The sequence below is a fragment of the Lampetra planeri genome, chromosome 38, assembly GCF_965212315.1.
Source record: "Lampetra planeri chromosome 38, kcLamPlan1.2.h2, whole genome shotgun sequence".
In the NCBI taxonomy this organism is placed as follows: domain Eukaryota; kingdom Metazoa; phylum Chordata; class Hyperoartia; order Petromyzontiformes; family Petromyzontidae; genus Lampetra; species Lampetra planeri.
Genome location: NC_136144.1, coordinates 10,494,872 through 10,515,492, shown reverse-complemented (window position 1 = coordinate 10,515,492; position 20,621 = coordinate 10,494,872). Strand labels below are relative to the sequence as shown.

Below are 20,621 nucleotides of genomic sequence, written 5' to 3'. Positions count from 1 at the left end.
ACAGGACGGAGGCTGCCGCAGTTTCCACCGGCGGACTTGCACCGCCATGCGGCAAATGAGTAAGAAGAAGTCGTCCACGCACGAGGGGGAAGTCACGAGGCAGAGGGGGAGTTCTTGGGAACATTTAGGCCTGCAGGCGAGCGATGAAGAAGCTCGTCTCGCTGCTGTGTGACGAACCATTGTATGATGATGGTCTCAACTGTGTGAATCTCAGTGGCCTGCCAGCCAGAGTTGTGGGGAGATCAACTTAAATTGAGCGGTGTATCGAATTCGTGTAAACACACATGCAGACGTTCAACACCAAAGTGCAAATCATTACAAAATGTAGCCGAAAGCGGGGAAAAAAACGCAATCATTGATGGCCTCCGCTGTGAAAACCCAAACCAAAAAAACTATTCCCGTAACGACATTGTCCTACTAAAAGCTGCATGATAACAAAGTTGGTTAAACACTCGAGTTCAACCGAAGCACGGCACAGACGGCTGTATGCAGCACTGCAATATGCAGGGTGGTCCAGATGTCTGGTGATCCCCCAATTAATTGACCACCAACATGTTTTTGTGTCTTTGCACATTCATTTCTGTTTTAAAATAAACCTTACTTTTAATTTAAAAAAACGTGACGTTTTAGATCATTAAATGGGGGTGCGGGGGGGGACACAAGACAGCTGGACCATCCCGTAGATTGATTCTCCTTTGTCTAGTTTTGATATGTCAGCGTCCGTATTTATGTGCACCACCCTGTATATATACGCACACACACACAACATCCCCTCGCTCTTGTCCCAAGCGACAAACCAGAGGCGCGCACGCGAGTGACCGAACATTCTGAGCACCTACGACCCTTCAAGACCTGCGCTGTTGTATGGGGCCCGAATGCCGGGGCACGAGAAAGAGGGAGGACCAATCTGTGGCCGTCACAGAGAGGAGGATGAGGAATGTCGCGGTGGATGTTGGGTTTAACAAGGGAGGACAGGGGGGTGAGAAATGAAGAAGTGAGAGAAAAGGCCACTGTGGTTCGATCATGTGGAGAGACAGCAGGAAAATGATGTGGGTCAGAAGGTGGCAAGTGAAGCAAGTGGAAGGAAAGCGATGAGGAGGAAGGCAGAAGGAGAGGTGGAGGGTCGATGTGGGGCGATCGGACACGGTGGCCCGAGGAGCGGAACGAGAGATGGCGCAGGACGGGGCAGCGTGGAGAAGGTCGTCGATGACATCGCAACAGCTCCGCGTGAGTGTGACAAACGCGCAGGAGAAGAAGAGTGTCCGACAATACGCTGAGCGCACACACGCCTCAACGTATTCATTCTCGCGCGCTCCGTCACGTCAGCGTGCAGCAAAGATCTCTCGCTCGCTCTCTCGGGCCCTGCGGCGCGTTCATCGCGCGGTTAGCGGAGAGGGCTTGCGTCAAATTGATTCCATCCCAAGTCTATTTCTGAGAAATCACGCATCGCTAATGAGTGGCTAATGGTTATCGATGTTTAGTACATGTTGGGGAAAATGTGAAAAGTGCCATCGCTGCATCAGGGCCGTGTGCGTTGCTGCTACTCTAAGAGCAACGCGTTATGGAAACATCGCGTAATAATATAGAGTATCGGGGTAAAGCACAGTCGGCGATAACACGTGAGATGCGTACCGCAGGCTGAACAAAGACAGGCGCGTGAGTAGCATCTCGAAGCATCAAGCGGCATCCCAATGCCTCGTGTGATGATGCTACGCGGAGGCAGCCGTACGACCGCCGATTCCTACTCGTGCGATGCAATCCCGTTTACTCGATCGTTTATATCCAATTCGAATCCGCGTTGTAAATAGATATGAAAAAAATTGTACCCGAATGCATGAATCGCGTGATGAAAACACGCGTTTTAGAAGCACGGACTGTACATTGGAACTTCTTTCGCACCGTACGTAGCCAAACGTGCTATTCGGAGATGTGCGGGGAGAGCAGGCCAGACACTGGCACGACTTCACGTGGCCTGTGGCCACTCGGGGCCTACAACTTCGAATCTGCCGGTCGCCGTGAAAACAAAAATGTTATCCGCAGCGCTAATTGGGCACGAGAGGGGAGTGAATATTTTTTTTCTAGCTGGCAACTCCGTACAATATTTCGATTCTGTCGCTGTGGTAAACGCGAGCTCCCGCGCGACAACATGTACGGGCCTTTTATGGATGACGCTGAGGTGTGGCACCTCGAGTTAGCCGCCGATTTTATCGGATTGTTCTCTTGGGCGAGGGAGCGGTTGGTTCCCCGACCCCGATCCAGCAGAAGGAAGTGTGTGTGGCGGGTGTGGCGCTCTCAGTGGCGTCGGTTGTGATAACCTCGTGACCTCGACGTCACCGTTAAACAATGTGCAGACGGTCAACCCAGTGGAATGGCAATACGAGGCCCTGTGAATGAGGACACGTGCCTACCGACCTGTGATGTCGGGCAGCGTGTCTCTGGTTGGAAGCCGACACCGCAGCTTTCGTCGGAAAACGTGCAGAAAGAAAGTACAACTTTTTAAAAACTGGGACGTTGTAGAAATGTTCTTTTTCATTATGAAATATCTGAATGCCTTCACGCGCTAATGTTTGGGAAGTATGAAGTATACAATTCTAATTTACAGTCCTCTGTAAGCCCACTGTTTGAGGAAACTCCCCCCCCGCTCCTCAACACTGTGTTATTCAAGGGGGTTGTTTGACCATACTTCACCATGATGGTCAATGTGCGGGTTGATAGATGAGCGCAAAGACCTGTAGTTAAGATATCACTCACCACTGATGTTACTAAACTCAACTTTTTATTTTACCAGGTAAGGCCGCACTGAGCTATGGAGATATTTTTCCAGAAGCGACGTAGCTATCACAAATGATGGCTCGACTCAGTGGGCTTCTCACGTGGAAATGTATGGCAGTGAAATACTCCTAAAGGCACGTTTATCAATGTGGAGGGGAAAAACCGAAGGGCTCTGAGAAAAAATCTACGCGCCCACGGGGAGAGAGAGACGTGCAAACTCCAAATACAGGGTGCTTCAAAAAAATGTTAACACTTACATAAGACTATCGTTTTTAATGGTAAAAGAACAGATAATACACTGTAACATGATAAGAAATATACGTTAACAGCTTCAAAAAGTCTCCACTTGTTCAACACGTGCCTGCAATCTTCTCCAGGTGGTTTCCAGAGCACCAGAGTCACATTTCTCGTGATATTGTTGCAAACACTCAGGAGTGTTAACATTTTTTTGAAGCACCCTGTACACAACAGGCGTCAGGGTCGGGATCGAACCTCCGACCTCCTGCATACCAGGCGAGCTAGTTGACATTCTGGTCGTAACCAGGCCCACAGCTGCAGTGTGCTCACACCACTGCTCCTCCTGGACACAAATGCATAATTTGGGGTCTGAAAAATGTGCCCATTACTGGCAGCCCCATGTATGGAGCCCTCTGCGTGCGATGAATCACCAACGGATGGAGGGAAACGGCGGTTCGCGTTGGGCGTGGCGCCGTGGTGAGTAATGCACTGCACTGTGACCACGATGATATTCCTTCAACGGTTCGCGTTTGCTACAAGGTAAAGTCATCATAATAATGATGATTTTAGATTTGTAAGGCGCATTTAATCCAAGGATGCCAAATGCGCCACCCTGTATGGAAGCAGGGAAATGAGACAGAGCCAATAGCCTAAACGACCCACAATTATGGGGAAACGGGACATTTTAAAAACGTTACTTTTCAGGGAAGATTTAAATATCTATAAAGAATCTCATTGTCAGAGGCACCGCGTTCCATAGACTTGGAGCTGCGCTGTCATGTCCACACAGCACAGCGGGGATATTATTGCATCCAAATTGAAAACGTGAAACCACTGTCCACCATGCTTCATAATTCGACCTAATTGTGAAAAGTGTGTGGATTTCTCTCCAGCGCGTGGCAACCTTAATACATTCGGCCGCCTCGGGTGGAGGAGGGCGTACGACACACACCAGCGATGTACTCAACGTGGCCGATGTGACCCCCAACAACAGCAACACAACAATTTTGAATCATAACAACAACGACCATAACAATGGGTCTCGAGAAGCTAGCGCGCATGCGTTCACATTTTCTACCAACTTAACAATGGTGACAGGAAAATAGGAGTCTCGCTCTCTCGGGCACTCTCTTGCAAGCGTTACGCCCCAGCAGAACCCCCAAAGGGCGTTACGCGCGATTACAAATAGCGGTCACCCGTTAACTCACTTGTGTGGTCGAACCTCAAGTGATGACACACTTACACTCGCTCTCTCTCTCGCTTTCTCAAGTTTCCCTTCCCCTTAAAACACCCATTTCCCTCTCGCCTGGCACGCGCGCACACACGCACTCCTGACAAGTGGCATTGCACGGCAGCCACACACACACACTCTCTTGCGCGTCTTCTTAAAACTCCAGCCGTCCTCGAGTTCCCGCGTTTCCTCTCCGCCGGGTGTCCTCGTAAACGTCGTCTTTCATCTCGAGGAAGAATGTCGGCGCAAAGTCTCTTCGCTGCCATCGCACTGGCCCTGTCGTTGATCTGCGGTGAGTTCAACAAAAATATTACGTTAAAAAACGGTACCTTCTTATCCGTTTGAATTATTGTAAAAAGAAGCAGATGCGGTGTTCAGTTAATCCAAGCGGTTGGGTAACTCTAAATAGCTGTCAACTCATATGGTTTACCCCGTATACTTGTACAGGGAAATTGCGTTTTCAGGTCCATACGTCGTACAGCCGTTTCAGTATGGACAAAAATTATATATTTGTCTATTTTAATTTTAGAACTTTCGTGACTGCAGGAATTATTATTTGTTTGTTAACCGAAAGAAACAAATAACCGAAAGAAACAAATAATAATTTGTCTATTTGTTTGTGTTTCTCCCTTGTGGGACGTTGTCGGATGAAACTTGAGATTTATAATGGCACGGGGTGAATAATAATGTCTGAATTGGTCTGTAATAAGGTAGGGCACTGATAAGGGGTTGACAGGTTTGACTATTTTCTGCGCTTTCATCGTAAGGGGGTCGACTGAATTCATTGTTAGCCGTGCCCTTTCTCAAAGGCACCAGCGACCATGACATTCCTTCCATTGAGCTCGATCCATTGTTTTTTTTCTTACCAATTAAGGACCCGTTAAATATGTCCATTGAATCACATTGTTAATCTTGCTGATTCAACGTAATTCTCGCACCAAGTAATGTTCCCAGACAAAATATAATGACTCAAGATCGACGTATGACACGTTCGTTGGAACGTTCCTTGCGTTGTTTCCTCGTCGAGTATTTGGCCAAACGTAAAATTCAGCAGTATACAGCATTCCACACTTGTTCAAATGAATCACCTTTCCCTTTAAAAAGAAGTCGCGTTATCTTCACGAGCTATTCATTTGAGTCATTTTGTGAAAACTTGTATTTATATGGAGGCGTTTTTGTCCCCCTCCCCCCATCTACATATATAAAAGTAAACGCTTGTCATCCCTCCTAATGAATTACGTTGAAACGCACGTTACCTCGGACAGGTTTGTTTTTACAAGTAACATTTGGCTCTCACCAACATCCACTCTCGTGGAGGAAACGCGTCCTGGCAGTTAACGGAGTGGTCGCGCACCCGGGCACGTGCCACGTGAGTCGTGTCCGTGTCACGTGACGCGTGCCGCGCAGCCCCTCTGATTGGTCGGAGGTTGTTGTTGGTGGATGGGGCAAGTGCCGGATGAAGCTAGTGCGGGGCCTGTAACATGTGTTGTAAAGGGCCCTAAATAAAAACACATAGATATTAAAACACAAATTATTAACTTGCATGATTAAGTAATTGTATTCTTTTCATTTGCTAGACAGCCAGATAATACGACAAATCGCTAACCTTAAACACCCAGTCGTTCATAAAAGTTGAAGGCAGTATAGTACTATGGTAATAGAGCAAGTGCAGAATCACTGAACCGGAATTGTTATCTTGAAAGCATTTGGCGCGGGGCTCTTGAAAGTGCGGGGCCCGTAGCTACTACATGTGTAGCTACTACATGTGTAGTAGCTATTACATGTGTAGCTAATTTTGCTAAACGATAATTAATCCGGCACTGGATGGGACCAACCACGACGCGCCTCGGCTTGAATCGCAGACGGCACACGACGTTTAATCGCTTTAGACTATCGTCATTGTAGTGCGTGTTTTATGTGGCGCTGCACTCTGATGTTGTAGGAGAAAACATTTATTAAAAAGTCTATTTAATTAAGTAGAACGTGTTGTCTATATTTATTAAAGGTTGCGCATTTTGACGTGACGTCACATTTCTCACCCCCCCCCCCCTCGTCACACATCGTCACAAATGTCTGACCCCCCCCCCCCCCAGGTGCGTGACGTCATTTATGGACGGCCCCTTAACACAACTTCCCAGGCACTCCCGCCTGCCTGTTATGCATATTTTTACATTTAAAAGCTCAGTAATGTACGTGTGCATGTTGAACTTCTTTCGCACCGTACATAGCCAAACGTGCTGATCGGGATGCGGGGGAAGGACAACAAACTTAACCCACAAAAATAAGTTCTAAAAGAAATGCGTTTTCAATCCTAATTTAAAAGTGCATAGCTCCAGGAAGAGCGTTCCAGACGGCCGCCGAAGCGCATCTGAAAGCGTGCGATGCCTCAATTTCAACCTTAGCGTGAGTTCTAACAGTGCCCCGCTGGAGGAAAGCCAAATTCAAGTGTTGAACTTAACCATGCCCCAGATATGACCGCATTCTCTCCATCCATGGCATAACCATAACTCACATTGTAACGCCACCCTGATTCTGACCACGACCCAACTTTCGTGTTTGTTCGACGGCTAGCCGAAAGCCGCTGCCGCTACGAGGATGTTGACCGGGCCTCGACTGACGGTGGTTTATCCTCCTTGACGAGATCGGCAAGGTATCGCGCAAGCGCTTTGTGTGCGATGAGCGCGATGTTCGGTCGGTGATGTCACGAGCGTCGTGATTTCTCGCTTAGCAGAGTGGGCCACGTGACGACGGCTGCTGCCACCTTCCACGCCAGTGTTGTTGAATGCAGGGTGGCATTGTTGTTGTTGTTTGTGTGTGTGTTGTCTCTGTTCTCACAGTGGCGCGAGCACAGGACAGCCCTGGCCTGCTGCAGCAGGTGAACGTGTCGGAAGGGGAGACGGCCACCCTCACCTGTGGATATAACCTCAGTGTGATGACCGACGTGTCAGAGGTCAAGTGGCACATTCAACGGGACCAGAACATTGTGAGTTGTTACACTGACGCGGGCCCTATATCCTTGCGGCTCGTTCACATTGGCGACTGTGAATTCTCTGGAGGGACCGTGCCGCTATTGGCGTTGGTTCAAACGACAGAAGGCACTCGCCTACTTACGTGCACGAGCAAGTATCAATTCCAAAGTAATCAGTGCAAGGAGTTCCATAATTGTTGTCGTAGAAAAGGCTGGATTTACTTCAAGACATTATCCGGATAAAGTTTGTACTTAAAGATGTTTTTACAGCCCTTGCCAGGATAGTGTATGTATATTTATATATAGCTCTTTTTCAGAAGTGACCTGGCCACAAATGATAGCTCAACGAAGTGGCTTAACATGTGGAAATGTACAGCAACCAAATACTCTAAACGCGTGATGTTGATTCTAAATGTGGAGGGGAAAATCGGAGGACCTGGAGAAAAATCCACGCGACCACGGTGAGAGAGAGACACTTAAACTCCAAATATACAGCAGGCGCCATGGTCGGAATCGAACCTACAAACTCCTGTATACTAGGCGACGTAGTTAACATCTCGCCACCGCGCCGACCAGTATGTTGAACTTAATTCGCACCGTGCGTAGCCAACTGTGCTCATCGGAGGGTGTGCTTGGAAAGACGACAACTAACGTCAGCCTTTGCTACAAGAACAACAACAACAACAGGAACAACAACAATCATGAAACTCCTTTGTACTCCTCACATAGTGGCACCAAGATTATGCTCGCTTTGTGCATTGTCGCTGCCTTCGTCCCTTGCACCCCACCCCCTCCCTGTCCCGTCCTGTGCAAAGTGTCTCCTCCCATGCATGGCAAGCCCACGTTTTGGCAAATCTTTTGCCCACAACCTCTGTCCAATCACGGTACAGCTGTCCCTCGTTTCACGCGTCGGTGGGAGGTTGTGTTCCTGAACACGGCGCGTGTCTCAAAGTCGCGTAACATTCAAGGTAATAATTTCCCCATGAGAAATCAAGGGAATGGTTGTGGTTAAGGAAAGCACGTTATCGACAGCTCATTGTCACGTCCACATATTCCACTGGTTGCAGTCTACATATTCTCTGTACAACACTACCATACGCGTGTTAAAGAGAGTAACAAAAAACAGCCTATTTAAACAAAGACAGTAATAAAGTAAAGCTAAACGATTTTGAACACGTTAGTGAGATTGCTTGAGTGCGGTGGCGTCCTGGAGCTGATGGAGGGGTAGGAGCGGTGGGACAGTGGTCGGTGACTGGAGAAAGAGGAGCGGGAAGGAGAGAGGGCGGGGAGGTTTTCGTTCTCATCGAATGAAAGTGGCTCGCGAGAAGGAGATGCCCGACTGGTACGGCTGCCCGCACTTGTGGTGGTTGTGAGCACCGCTGGGTTAAGCTGGTGCGGGGCCTGTAGCGTGTGTTATAAAGGGGCCCTACATTTAAAAAAACACGAAAATATTAAAACACAAATGTTTTACTTGCATAGGAAAGTCATTGTATGTTGTGGGTTTACTCTCCGACACACCGGTGTGCTGAACTAGTAACGAATTGTCACGGTTTGTTAACGTGACAATCCTTACTAGTTGGCTGTGTCGGGTGGTGGCGGGTTTAAGGACGCATTTATATATTTACGCGATCTAACCCAAAAAAAACAACCTCTATTATGGACGATGTTGGTCGCGAAAGCCTTCTGCGTGTCAAATTGACAATCCAACGTTAACGTCGCTGCCGATGGGAATGGCGGACGCACGGACGCCTCACTCGATTTGACTTGCGGCAGCGAGGAGCGAGTGAGTGAGTGGTGGCCGCAGCGTTCCCCGAGCCTTAGGGGCCCCGCGCGAGGTCCCGCGACTCCTCGCGTCGACGCCGCGTCCGGCGCGACGCTCGTCAGCCACGGGAGCGGCGAGGAGGAGGAGGAGGGAGGAGGAAAAAGGGGGGAAATTTTCCGTCATCGCATTACCAAGAAACTTTGTGGGCAGCGGTGGCACGGCATTGCCGAAACTCGCATTGTACAACGCACGCTTGTAACCGCATGCTTCTCCGTTGGCGGGGCTACTCACGCTTCAGCGATCACGCAGTTGAGTCGCGCTGCTATGCCGCTGCATTTGATGAATTGCGGTTCTTGCACCGTAAGCTTGAATTGAGTGAATTCTTCCCCGACGTGACTGGTGCATTTCGAATTCGTTTTACATGCTTGGAAAGGCGGCGCGCTGCACCGTCGAATCTGCGCATTGATACTCGTGTATCATACACACGTAGTAGACGTACGAACGGGTACTAACATATTGCACGGATTTAATTTGAGTCCGAAGATGTATTTGAATCGAATGTTCTGTGTGCGGTGTGTCACATTTAAAACATATATAGATAACCTCCTTAACGAACCTTAATTGCTACCTTGACCCGAGTTGTAACAGTGCGCCTGACGCTGAGTCGAATTCCAGCGTTGAACCGAACCGTGCCCCAGATGAACTCCGCATTCTCCATCCATGTCACAACCATCGCTCATGTTGCAACTCCACCCTAACTCTGACCATGACCCGACTTTAATCTCCACCGCAATGTTTCCCCCCATTGTTTATTGATGTCCATTCGAAAAAATTCCCCGTAATTAATAATGCAACGTGGGTGTGCATTTATTTGTAACAGCTTTTTCATGTTTTTTGGGGGGGGAGGGGGGGTTTTAACCATCACAGAGCCATCATTCCGAACAAATGTCACAACGGCTTCAGACTCGCTGTACCGTAGCGTTGTCGGGCATTTCCATCAAATGCGCATCGAGGGACTTTTCATAATTCATGTTTGCTGCCTTCCATGCAACAAATGTGCCCCAGCGCCGAGAGGAAACACACCGGAGCGGCAACACCGACACACGTTCCCCTCCCAGTTTGCTTTTCTGATTCTTTCAACGCACGACAACCGTTGTGAGTGGGAATTATGAGACTTCGAGATTGCTATCACTGCGTAATACCGCAGGAGTAATTTTATTTGAGTTGGGTGGGGTGGGCGGTTCTGTCTCGGAAAGCATGAGCCGTCCAAGTCGCGCGAGATCCTGCAGATTGCATTTGCCACCAACGGCAGCCCACCACTCATCAATAATTCCCAACGTCTGAAACACCACTGCCCACGAGATCTCAGAGGCGATGGCACCCGCCGCCGGACACCTGCGCCTGTTCATGATAAAGCGCTCTTCGCACAGCCATGCTGAAAGGCACGCTCAGAATGTTGGATCGTAAAAAAATAATGAGCTTTCTTCCAGGTGGGTGCCACGGTGGCTAGGAGATGTTAACTCCCTCCCTTGGTTTACGGGAGGTCGTGGGTTCGATCCAGACCCTGACGATGCCTGGATATTTGGAGTTTGCAAGTTCTCCCCGTGAGCGCGTGGATTTTTCTCCGGGTCCTTCGGTTTTTCCCCCCTCCACATTTATAAATAAGCGTGTAGAGTAGTTGGCATTGCTGTACATTTCCACGTGATAAGCTATCAGTTGTGGCCAGATCGCTTCTGAAAAAGAGCTATGGAGCTCAATGGGCCTTCCCTGGTAAGATAACACATCTTTTTAAAGTTTATAGAAACTAAGCCAATATCGGACACACAAACTGAACCTTTATTTTCAATTGTGTGAGAACCATACGCATTCCCGTAATCCAGCGTGACTTCGTGTGGATCGCGATTCGTCAAGCGCGTGACAGCGCCCACCTATGGAAACAGCTTTTGCTCGGAAACAGAACAGCAAGTAGGTGTTGGGAAGGTCGTTTGGGGGGGGGGGGGGGGTGGGGGTTTGAGTGCTCTCTTATGCGTGTGCGTTTTATCCAGGTCCTAGTATTTCTTCTCAGATGCGTAAAGCGATCAGTAACGGAAGTTGCCAGCCAAACATGAACGGCAGAACTCTGACTAAAAGATTTCTGAGACTCCGTGAGGCTTCAGAGGTCAAGGCATGTTGTACTCTGATCCGCCTGATATACATACAGGTGGTAGTTTCGACCCCGACCCTGACGCCTGCTGCATATTTGGAGTTTGCGTGCTCTCTCTGTGGTCGCGTGAATTTTTCTCCGGCTCCCGCGGTTTTCCCCTCCAGATTTAGAAACACGCGTTTAGAGTATTTGCCATTGCTGTACATTTCCACGCTATAATTTGTGGCCAGGTGGTTTCTGAAAAAGAGCCGAATAGCTCAGTGGGGCCTTACCTGGTCAAATAAAACTCGTTAAGTTGTAGTTTATAGTTTGATCCCAGCACACAAGGGGCGATGCTTGTGAATGACGTCTCCGTGACTGCCGCAGTGCCTCGCTTGCAGGACACGGCGCATTCGCTGGCAGGCGCTACGGGGTAGGGTGCATACGTTGCAGCGACTGTTTCATATACGCGTGTGTTGACATACAGAGTGTCTCATGCGTCTGGAATCATGGGAACAATAATACCAACATGGCAATAATAACGCTTTTATTCACGGAACGCGCTCGATGCATCCAGCATTGTTCCTGACACACAACTCCAGACGAGATACCCGTCAGCAAGCACACGGCAAATTGTGTCAGAGGTCACGGTGTCACACGCGTCAAGGATGCTCTGCCGCAATTGTTCAACACACTGAATTTATCGCCCTCCACATTCGCAATCTTTTCTGTCTCCTCTCTGTTTTCTCCTTCAGCTGGTGCTCAATCCACGCTTTTGCTCTCTCTGTGTCCCCCCCCCCCTTCACTGGAACAAACTTCCCTCTCCACATCAAGCGGTCATCTTTGCTCACTAGTTTCCACTCTGCACTCAAAACTCACTTGTTGTTCCCGAGCTAACCCCACGACCCCCTTAATCTCCCCCTCGTCACTAACCATCGTTACTGTTCCCTCTTCATATTCTCATGATATGGCGATCACTCATTCCCCGTTAATTCAATCCATTAGTCATCATTTGCTGTCATCAATTGCGCTTTCACCGAATTCACGCGTCGCAGATTTGCCACCAAATTGCCTCCTCTCATCCATTCCATCTCCACCGTTACATTCAAACGTAGTGCAGTTGTTAATTCTTTGTAAAGTGCCTTGGTTTGAGGCGCTATATAAACTACGTTAAGAGATAAGGAACACACTCCGCTGCTCCTGATGCGGCTATCTGCCTTGACCAACCTGAAATGTAAAACTGTAGCCGTTGTTCTGCGTCTTGATCAGCCGTACGAAAGAATAAGAAGACCAGACCAGACGAGCCGTCAGGCTGATACCATTCCCTGACTTGAGTATAGCCACCACTGGGCCATTACCGGAAAAAACGTGCATGCCTCATCATGGCGATTCAAGGAATTCGATTTTTTTTTTATTGTAGTTGTGGTTTTTCCCCCACAGCGGCAACAAATGATAGCTCAGCGCCGTGGTTTTATCACGTGGAAATGTATAGCAGGCAAATACTCGAGACACACTTTTGAATCAAAATGTGGAGGGAAAACCCGGAGGACCCGGAGAAAAATCCACGCGACCACGGGGAGAGAGACACGCAAACTCCAAATATATACAGCAGCAGGCGTCAGGGTCGGGATCGAACCCAGGACCTCCTGCATACCAGACGAGATAGTTAGCATCTCCTCGCCACCTTGGTGCCGCCATCTCGCGTGACGTTCGCCTCTTTGCCCTCCAGCCGGTGCCCTGCATCAACAACAACAACAGCAACAACAACAACAACAGCAAGTCGGCGCCGCTGGGCCGCTTCGCGTGCACGTGGAAAGCGTCGGAGGGTCGCGCCTGGCTGGCGATCGCGCGGGCGAGGCCGGAGGACGCGGGCCGCTACGCGTGCCGCGTGGCTCACGGGAACGACACCGCGGGCGCGTCGACCCTCGGCACCGTGGTCGACCTGCTCGTGGGTGGGTGACGCGGCTGGGGGGCCGAGCAACCCCCCCCCCCCCCACTTCCCTCCCTTCCTCCTCCCCCCCTCCGCCCCCCCTCCCTCCTCCTCCCCCACGTGTAACTCTCAAACGCGCGCGTACGCACACAACGCGCGTGCCCACGCGCATGTTGAACAGTTTCGGCCGCACGGGCGCTTTATCGCGGGCAGGAACAATGGGCAAGGGATGGATGGAGGAAGTGGAGGAGGATATTTACGCAGCCCGGAGCCAGCCGAAATTTTCCAGCTTATGTTTGGTGCACGGTTCTTGCGATTTTTTTTCCCTCTACGCCAACTAAGCACACTCAGTGCGATATGGTGTGTTTTTCGGAACTTATCCCCACGTGTTATCCTGCTTGGTGATTGACGTTTCGCTCCACGGTAGCTTCTTATTCTTCCGTTCCTCAGTTCCATAGGAAGATACCCGCACCTCCGATAAGCACGGTTGGCTACGTACGGTGCGAGTTCAGCATACATCAGAATATTGATTTACGGGGCCGTCCATAAATGCCACGGGAGTTAATGACAGGGGAGTCAGCCTACGGTGCGAGTGGACTAATGGCCACCGGAGGTAATGACAGTGGAGTCAGCTTGCAGTACGAAAGGAATGATCTAGAATAGATCATTCCCTTAGAAGGAAGACAGTCGAGTCTGCTGGTAGAACGAGCGTCTAGAACCAGCAAGAAAGTTCGGGAATGGGGGCGTGGCCTCGGACGGTATTTAAGGGAGATGCGCGGGAGACTCGGGGCTGTTGCAGTGGGGGACTCCGCCTGTTCCAGTGTGAGAACGTGGCTCCTCAAATAAAGGAACCATCTCAAGACAAGTGCGTCCAAGTCGTCTTTACACAAATAAAAAAAATCACGCGAACGATCGGTGTCCCACATCTAAACCAGAACCGGTGTCTTTTCATTGCCGCCAAAAGTTATCTGATATGTGCATGTACAAGCCTGTTTTGTCAATCCTTTGCTGCGATATTTTGACCATACTTCACCACGCTGGTCAGTGCGGGCTATTGGAGATGTGAGGAGTGCCGAGCACTGTCCTGCACTGCCCACATACTCCTTGCACCTGCCTGTTACGTACGCACGGTGGTCATCCATACATACACCCACAGACGGACATTTGCGATCTACATCCACAGTACAAATATTGTACCTGCACCGACACTGTCCGCCACAACACTTGACCCTGCTTCCTTCTTAAATGATGCAGTCGAGTTAAAAAGTCACTGCCACCATCACCACTACCACCACGGCGTCTCTGGGTCGTTACGGCCCATTTCCAGTTCTGACCACCACACCGAGACACAATTGGCCATGTGAGTACCTTGTAGACCGGGTAGGGTTTATACACGCGACATACCGTATCGTCATCATCATGAACAATGTTTGCTCCCCTGTCTTTGGGTCACTGTAGGAAGGATCCCCACCGTCGTCCCGGATTCAAAAGCGCCGCTCAACAAAACGTCGACCTTCCTAGAGACCATCACTTCAACTCCCAAGATGACAGCGCCAAGCAGCGTCCCCGACCTGAGCAACGCCACCTCCTCCTCCACCACCACCAACACCACCGCCGCCGTGGAGAGCGGAGCGACCGCGGGAGTCGACCGAACCACGGTCGCGGCGGACAGACAAATCGGCACGAAAGCGCTCGCCGCGACCGACGCCTCGGCGACCCCGAGCGAGAGTCGAGCGACGTCAATGGGCACGGTGCTCCTGAGATCGACAGCCACGTCGACCGGGGGAGCGGCGGCAAAGTCTGAGCAGGGGCCCATTATCGGCATCTCCATAGCGCTGATGTGCGTCTTTGTGTTCGTTACCATCGCCATCTACTTTGTGACCACAAAAGTTTTGTCAAGATGCACGGGCCGGTAAGTTTTTTTTTGTTTGAATATATTTTTTTTTAAATGCATTCCTATTTTTTCACTGGAACCTTTGGTCTTTTTAAAACTCTGCACGTTATGTATTTTTCTCCCCAATTGTATCGCGACTGTGCTTTGGGGGTCACGGCATGAGACGGAGAATTCGAATCTGTCACAGAGCTTAGACGACCGACTTGCTACGCACAGGAACCCCGTTCAATTGCTGTACAGGCGGCTGGCTACCTGGGTTCGAACCCAGGATCTCAGCGATTCCAGCTCAGTGCTCTGACCTCAGCCATTTGTCCACCTCTGACATTTTACTCACAGAGTCAGGGTCACACGCAACACGCCCAATGTGTGCACTCTGTGCGCACATTTTTCGGCGAGTCCTCTCTCAGTGTGTTCCACAATAGAGGTTTTTTTTAAATTAAGATCGCATAAAAAATATAAATGTGTCGTTAAACCCGCCACCACCTGACACAGCCAAATAGTAAGGTTTGTCACGTAAACAGAACGTGCCAATTCGTTACTAGTACAGCACTAGTGTATAGTGTAGTGTATAGTGTAGTATACTAGTACAGCACTAACCGGTGTGTTGGAGAGCAAATCCACAAAATTTACAATCTGAGTACGACGTTTCGCCAGTAATTACAGCCAGCTTCATCAGGCGACAGCCAGATTTGTGGAGAAATACTCCCGTTTCGTTCCTTATAGATGTGATGACGTCACTTGGGAGCACTTCTCGTGCTAAGTAGCGGGGGGGGGGGGGGTTAATGAATGTCCTGGCTTTGCCAGATTGAAGAACGATGTCACCGCGTTATCGTTCACGTTTGCTGCCTTGTCGTTGTTTCTAATCGCGATGTGATTTTGTTTCGTTGCTCAGCTCGAGAAGCATACGCTTGAGTCGCGCCGTATGAGGCGAGCGAGAGAAGCAGAAGACCGGCGGAGTCATGAGGAAGACGATCGCACTCACACACTCACTCACTCACACACTCACACACTCACACACACACTCACACACTCACACACACACTCACACACTCACACACTCACTCACACACACACTCACACACACTCACACACACACTCACACACTCACACACACACTCACACACTCACACACACAAACACACACACTCACACACTCACACACACTCACACACACTCACACATACTCACACACACACTCACACACACTCACTCACACACTCACACACACACTCACACACTCACACACTCACACACACTCACTCACACACACTCACACACACACTCAACAACAACCGCCATTCGCCACTAAGTGGCGGTGACGTCACCACGACGCTTGTGCCAGGCCATGTGCACCCTGAGGCCACTTGAAGTGTCGAACGCCCGCTGGCAGGAGGTCACGGGGCAGACCCATGTGCCACGGGTCGACTGACCGAGATGACCGAGATGACTGGCTGATGCACCACCTGTGCCCCCTACTGTGCCAACTTGCTGTGCTTTAGCCACCCGGCGCTCCGCTCGTTGTTGTGAGCGTCGCTCCTCCGCCCTCCGTTGTTGTTGGGGGGCGACTGCCTCCAACTGCCCAGTAGCGTCCTTCACGAGCCTCCTCCACTGAGGCCGATCTTGACACCGCTGGTACCAGTCATCGGCAAGTCCACTCAGCTCCACGTCCTCCTGTACCACATCACTCCATCTCTTCTCTAGCCCGTGCCGCGCCCGTTTAGCCCCCTCGATCCGGCCGAACAAAAGCTGTTTAGGCATGCGGTGGCTGGGCATGCGGGCTACATGACCCAGCCAACGCAGCCTTGCCTGCCGGAGGAGCTCACTGATGGGACTTTGCCCAGATCTTTCAAGGACTTGTGAGCTCCTCACACAATCCAGCCTGGTTAAACCCAGGATGGATCGTAGGCAGGCCAGCCTAAATGTTTCCAACCGGCGAAGATGCTCCACTAGGGGGGTCCACGTTTCGCAAGCGTAGAGAAGGGAGGGAATGACCGTGGCCGAGAAGACCTGAAGCTTCGTGCGGAGCGACAGACCAGGTAGCTTCCACACAGCGTTACGCAACCGATGAAAAGATATTGCCGCTCGACTGATTCGGAGTGAGACCTCTGCTGATAAACTGGAGCGGGTCATAAGCACACTGCCCAGGTATGGGAAACTCTCCACTCTCTCCACAACTGCCCCATCACCGATTGGGAGTTGTGGGGGTGGAGTGCCCGATGGTACAAAATACCCAGGCAGGTGCTTAGTTTTGGTGGGGCTGATGGTAAGGCCCCACCTCTTAGTGGCACGCTCCAGTCTCAGCAGCAGCGTCTCCAACTCCTCCACACTCACACACTCACACACACACACTCACTCACACACACTCACACACACTCACACACACACTCACACACTCACAGACACACACTCACTCACTCACACACTGTCACACACTGTCACACACACTCACACACACTCACACACACTCACACACCGAATGCATGCACGCGCATTCACACACGTGGACAAGTCATTGAGAAATATATATATAAGAACAAAAGGTTGTACCGCTCTAAACACGAGGTAATATATATTATTTAAATGACACGTAAATGAAACGATAACAGAATTGATCAAAGAGAGAGAAAAAATCGACCAAAAAATTACGCAAAGGGAGCAAACACAGCGGGCGTTTGTTAGTCTCTTGTGAAGAAATCAAGTTGGTGAAGGAAGTTGTCAATTGTTACGCTAAATGTGTTGCGTCAGAAGCCGCAGGGCCACTCAGGAATCACGATATTCTTCTACCGATTCTCCGGTGGGTTTCAGCTTTGACAGTTAGATTATTGTCCCTCTGAATACAAACAAATGTCCAAGCTGCACAGCCTCCTGACTTAGGTAAACAATAAAACTATAAACATGAGTGGTACAATTTGTACGTGCCGCCGTGCGGAGTTTTCGTTGCATGTCAATCAAACTGCAATAAACCACCTCTCAGATGAGCACGGTTGGTTACGTACTGTGCGAAAGAAGTTCAACATACATTTTTAATGCTGGAATGTTGAAATATTAAGTTATATATTTTTGTTACGTGATTATTTTTGCGTGTGCAGCATTTAATAGTCAGGCTTAGATCGTTATTTTTCGTACGATGTCGAGCGACAGTTGACATTTCACACTGCGGGGGTTCATGAGGAAGATACTTGTGTGAGGAGCAGAGGAGTGGATGCATCGCTGCTGCCGTGATGATGATGATGCCTCTCCTTCCATTTTGTGAATCGGGCAATGGAGTGGTTCTACGTTCCACTCTTTTGACTACAGTCACCGCACACGCAGGAGTTGTGTTAATTTGCCATCTGTTTGTCAAATATCCGCGTCTGCCGAGACAAAAACCTCGCTACACTCGAGAAATTGATTTGGTCATGGACTCGGATTCGAGCCAAAGGCGTCGGCGGTGTCGGCTGAGCGCTCTGACCTCTCAGCTACGAGGCCGACCCTCTCGTCATGTGTGAGCGACTGTTGGTGGCTTGGTCAAGAGGTTGACCTTTAGTGGCGTGCGCATACCGTCTGTTGAGACTTCAATTCAGGATCTCACGGATGATGATGATGATCTGGGAATGAGGCCCTTAGTCATCTAAGACACAAGGAAAGTGACATTTTGCAATTCAATTTGTTAACCAATGCATATTGATGTTTTATCACTGTTATATTTCACGACTGATTATTTTTTTTGGACAGATTTTTCTCAGTATTTTCAAATGTCGATTTTAACATACAGTATTACATTTCTGCCCAATTAAAAACAAACTCTATATAAAACCATGTCTGACGTGAAGCGTGTTATTGTAACTCCCTTCGTTTGCTTGAACACAGCAATAAACATAGACACGTTAGTTCATCACGTGACAACTTTATTTATTCCGCCATGTCAGGTGGAGGAGGGCGGACGATACACAAATTACCATTTTGTTCACCCAACCATTCGACCTAAAAAAGTCAGATCACTCGCGAAAACGCAGACGCACGTGTCCACGAATGTTGAACTTCCTTCACACCGTAAAGTACCCAACGGTGCTAATCGGAGGTGCGGTGGAAGGACCAGGGCCGGATTAAGTTCTTGTGGGCCCTAGGCACTTCTGTTTCGTGGGTCCTCAGTGATTACTTTCTCCAGCTGCTGCTGCTGCTGCCCCATGTGACGACTACCGTCGCTGTCACTCGCTTGTTTCACGCCGACTTGGTCCAGACGCTGGGCAGATGTCGGCACTGCTGTTGCGTTCATTATTTAGCCTCTGCTCTAATTCGATTGGAGTGTGCTGTGTACCGCAGATAAGCAGATTTAATTTGAAATTATTGAAAAAAAAACATGGTAAGCCTAAAAATATTATAAGCGAAAGTTTCTTCAGCTATTTTGTAACTATGATTAGCATTTTGGATGACGCAGCTTTTAAAGGATGCCGTTCATTTTCATCGAAAACAAATTCAACGTTTTGATAGGACGACTGCGTGGCGAGCACCATGTTGCTTTACTTTCGTTTACAAAGATGTAACTTATTTTAGGTGTTAATATGTCTCACTTACAACGAGTCAACGACTTGTTAACACTGCGAAGAAATTGCAATTAGTAGCCAACAAATTAAGTGGCAAAAAGATGATTTTTTGTATTTTTCTAAAAAACTACATTTTGTCAAAATTATTGCATCGAAAAATAAGTTGCCATATTGCCCCATTTTACCGTATATATATTATAATTTCAAAGTGGCAGGGACTTGGGCTACTTGGATGCTATTTTAGTCTCCCGAGATCACGAGTCAAGAAGAAGAAGAAGCCATCATGGGACCTCCTCTGTCAGTACCAAAATATGATAATACGTTTTTCCCCTATTTTTGGCAACAAAACAGCTGTGTTAAGATGTTAAAACACCAAACTGAAACCTTTTACAAGGAATCATGTCTGCATTAACCACAATGTTTGTGGTCAGAATGCAAAAAAACCCTACTCTGATATTCTAGATGTGAAGCTTTCGTGACTGCAAGGATTCATACTCTTAGGTTTTTCGGTAAAGTCACGAAGGTAAAACAATTAATAAAATAAAATAAATGAAAACAACTAAATTAAATCACGACGTTTCGGAGGCAACACAAGCTTCCTTCATCAGGAAAAAAATCAAAGAGTATACTTTGATAATATATGCATTGTCTTGGTTCTTTCGGTAAAGTCACGTAGAAGGGAAACAATTAAATAATAAAAATACGTGACTTTACCGAAAGAACCAAGAATATGAATCCCTGCAGTCACGAAAGCTTTAAATGGAAATAAATGCATTGTCTTTGAAACTGATTGGTCCACACAAGAGACAGCTTTCTTATGAGCCTCGTCTCAAAACGGTGTTAGACCAGAGGACGCCAAAAGGCGTACAGCACAAAGACAAGCACTATCAGAGTAATGAGAGCTCGGGGTGAGCATCTCACATCAGGGGTCGGGAACGTCCGGCCCGCGGGCCGTACAAGGCCCGCAAAATCATGTGGTCTGGCCCTGCCAAGGCAACCGCAGGCGGGACTCGAAATTCAATAAATCTAGGAGCAAACCAGGAAAAGCAGTTGCGAGTAGCAACATCATCAATACCAGCTAACATCACACGCCTCACCAAAGAGAAACAGTTCCAGCCATCGCATTAGGGTTGAGTTAATGAAATGTTTGACCAAATATAACGAGCTAATTTTTAAGTTGAT

The 20,621-nt window shown here is 48.9% G+C and overlaps 1 protein-coding gene across 1 annotated transcript; it reads left to right on the top strand.

Annotated features, from left to right (window-relative positions):
• The first annotated feature begins 1,771 nt into the window (after nt 1-1,771).
• On the top strand, nt 1,772-18,714 carry LOC144731302 (uncharacterized). The gene is made up of 5 exons (XM_078612355.1): nt 1,772-4,532; nt 7,078-7,223; nt 12,822-13,044; nt 14,481-14,934; nt 15,809-18,714. Exons 1-5 carry the CDS (start codon nt 4,478-4,480, stop codon nt 15,840-15,842), a joined length of 912 nt encoding a protein of 303 aa, XP_078468481.1. The 5' UTR covers nt 1,772-4,477; the 3' UTR covers nt 15,843-18,714.
• Nucleotides 18,715-20,621: the final 1,907 nt, after the last annotated feature.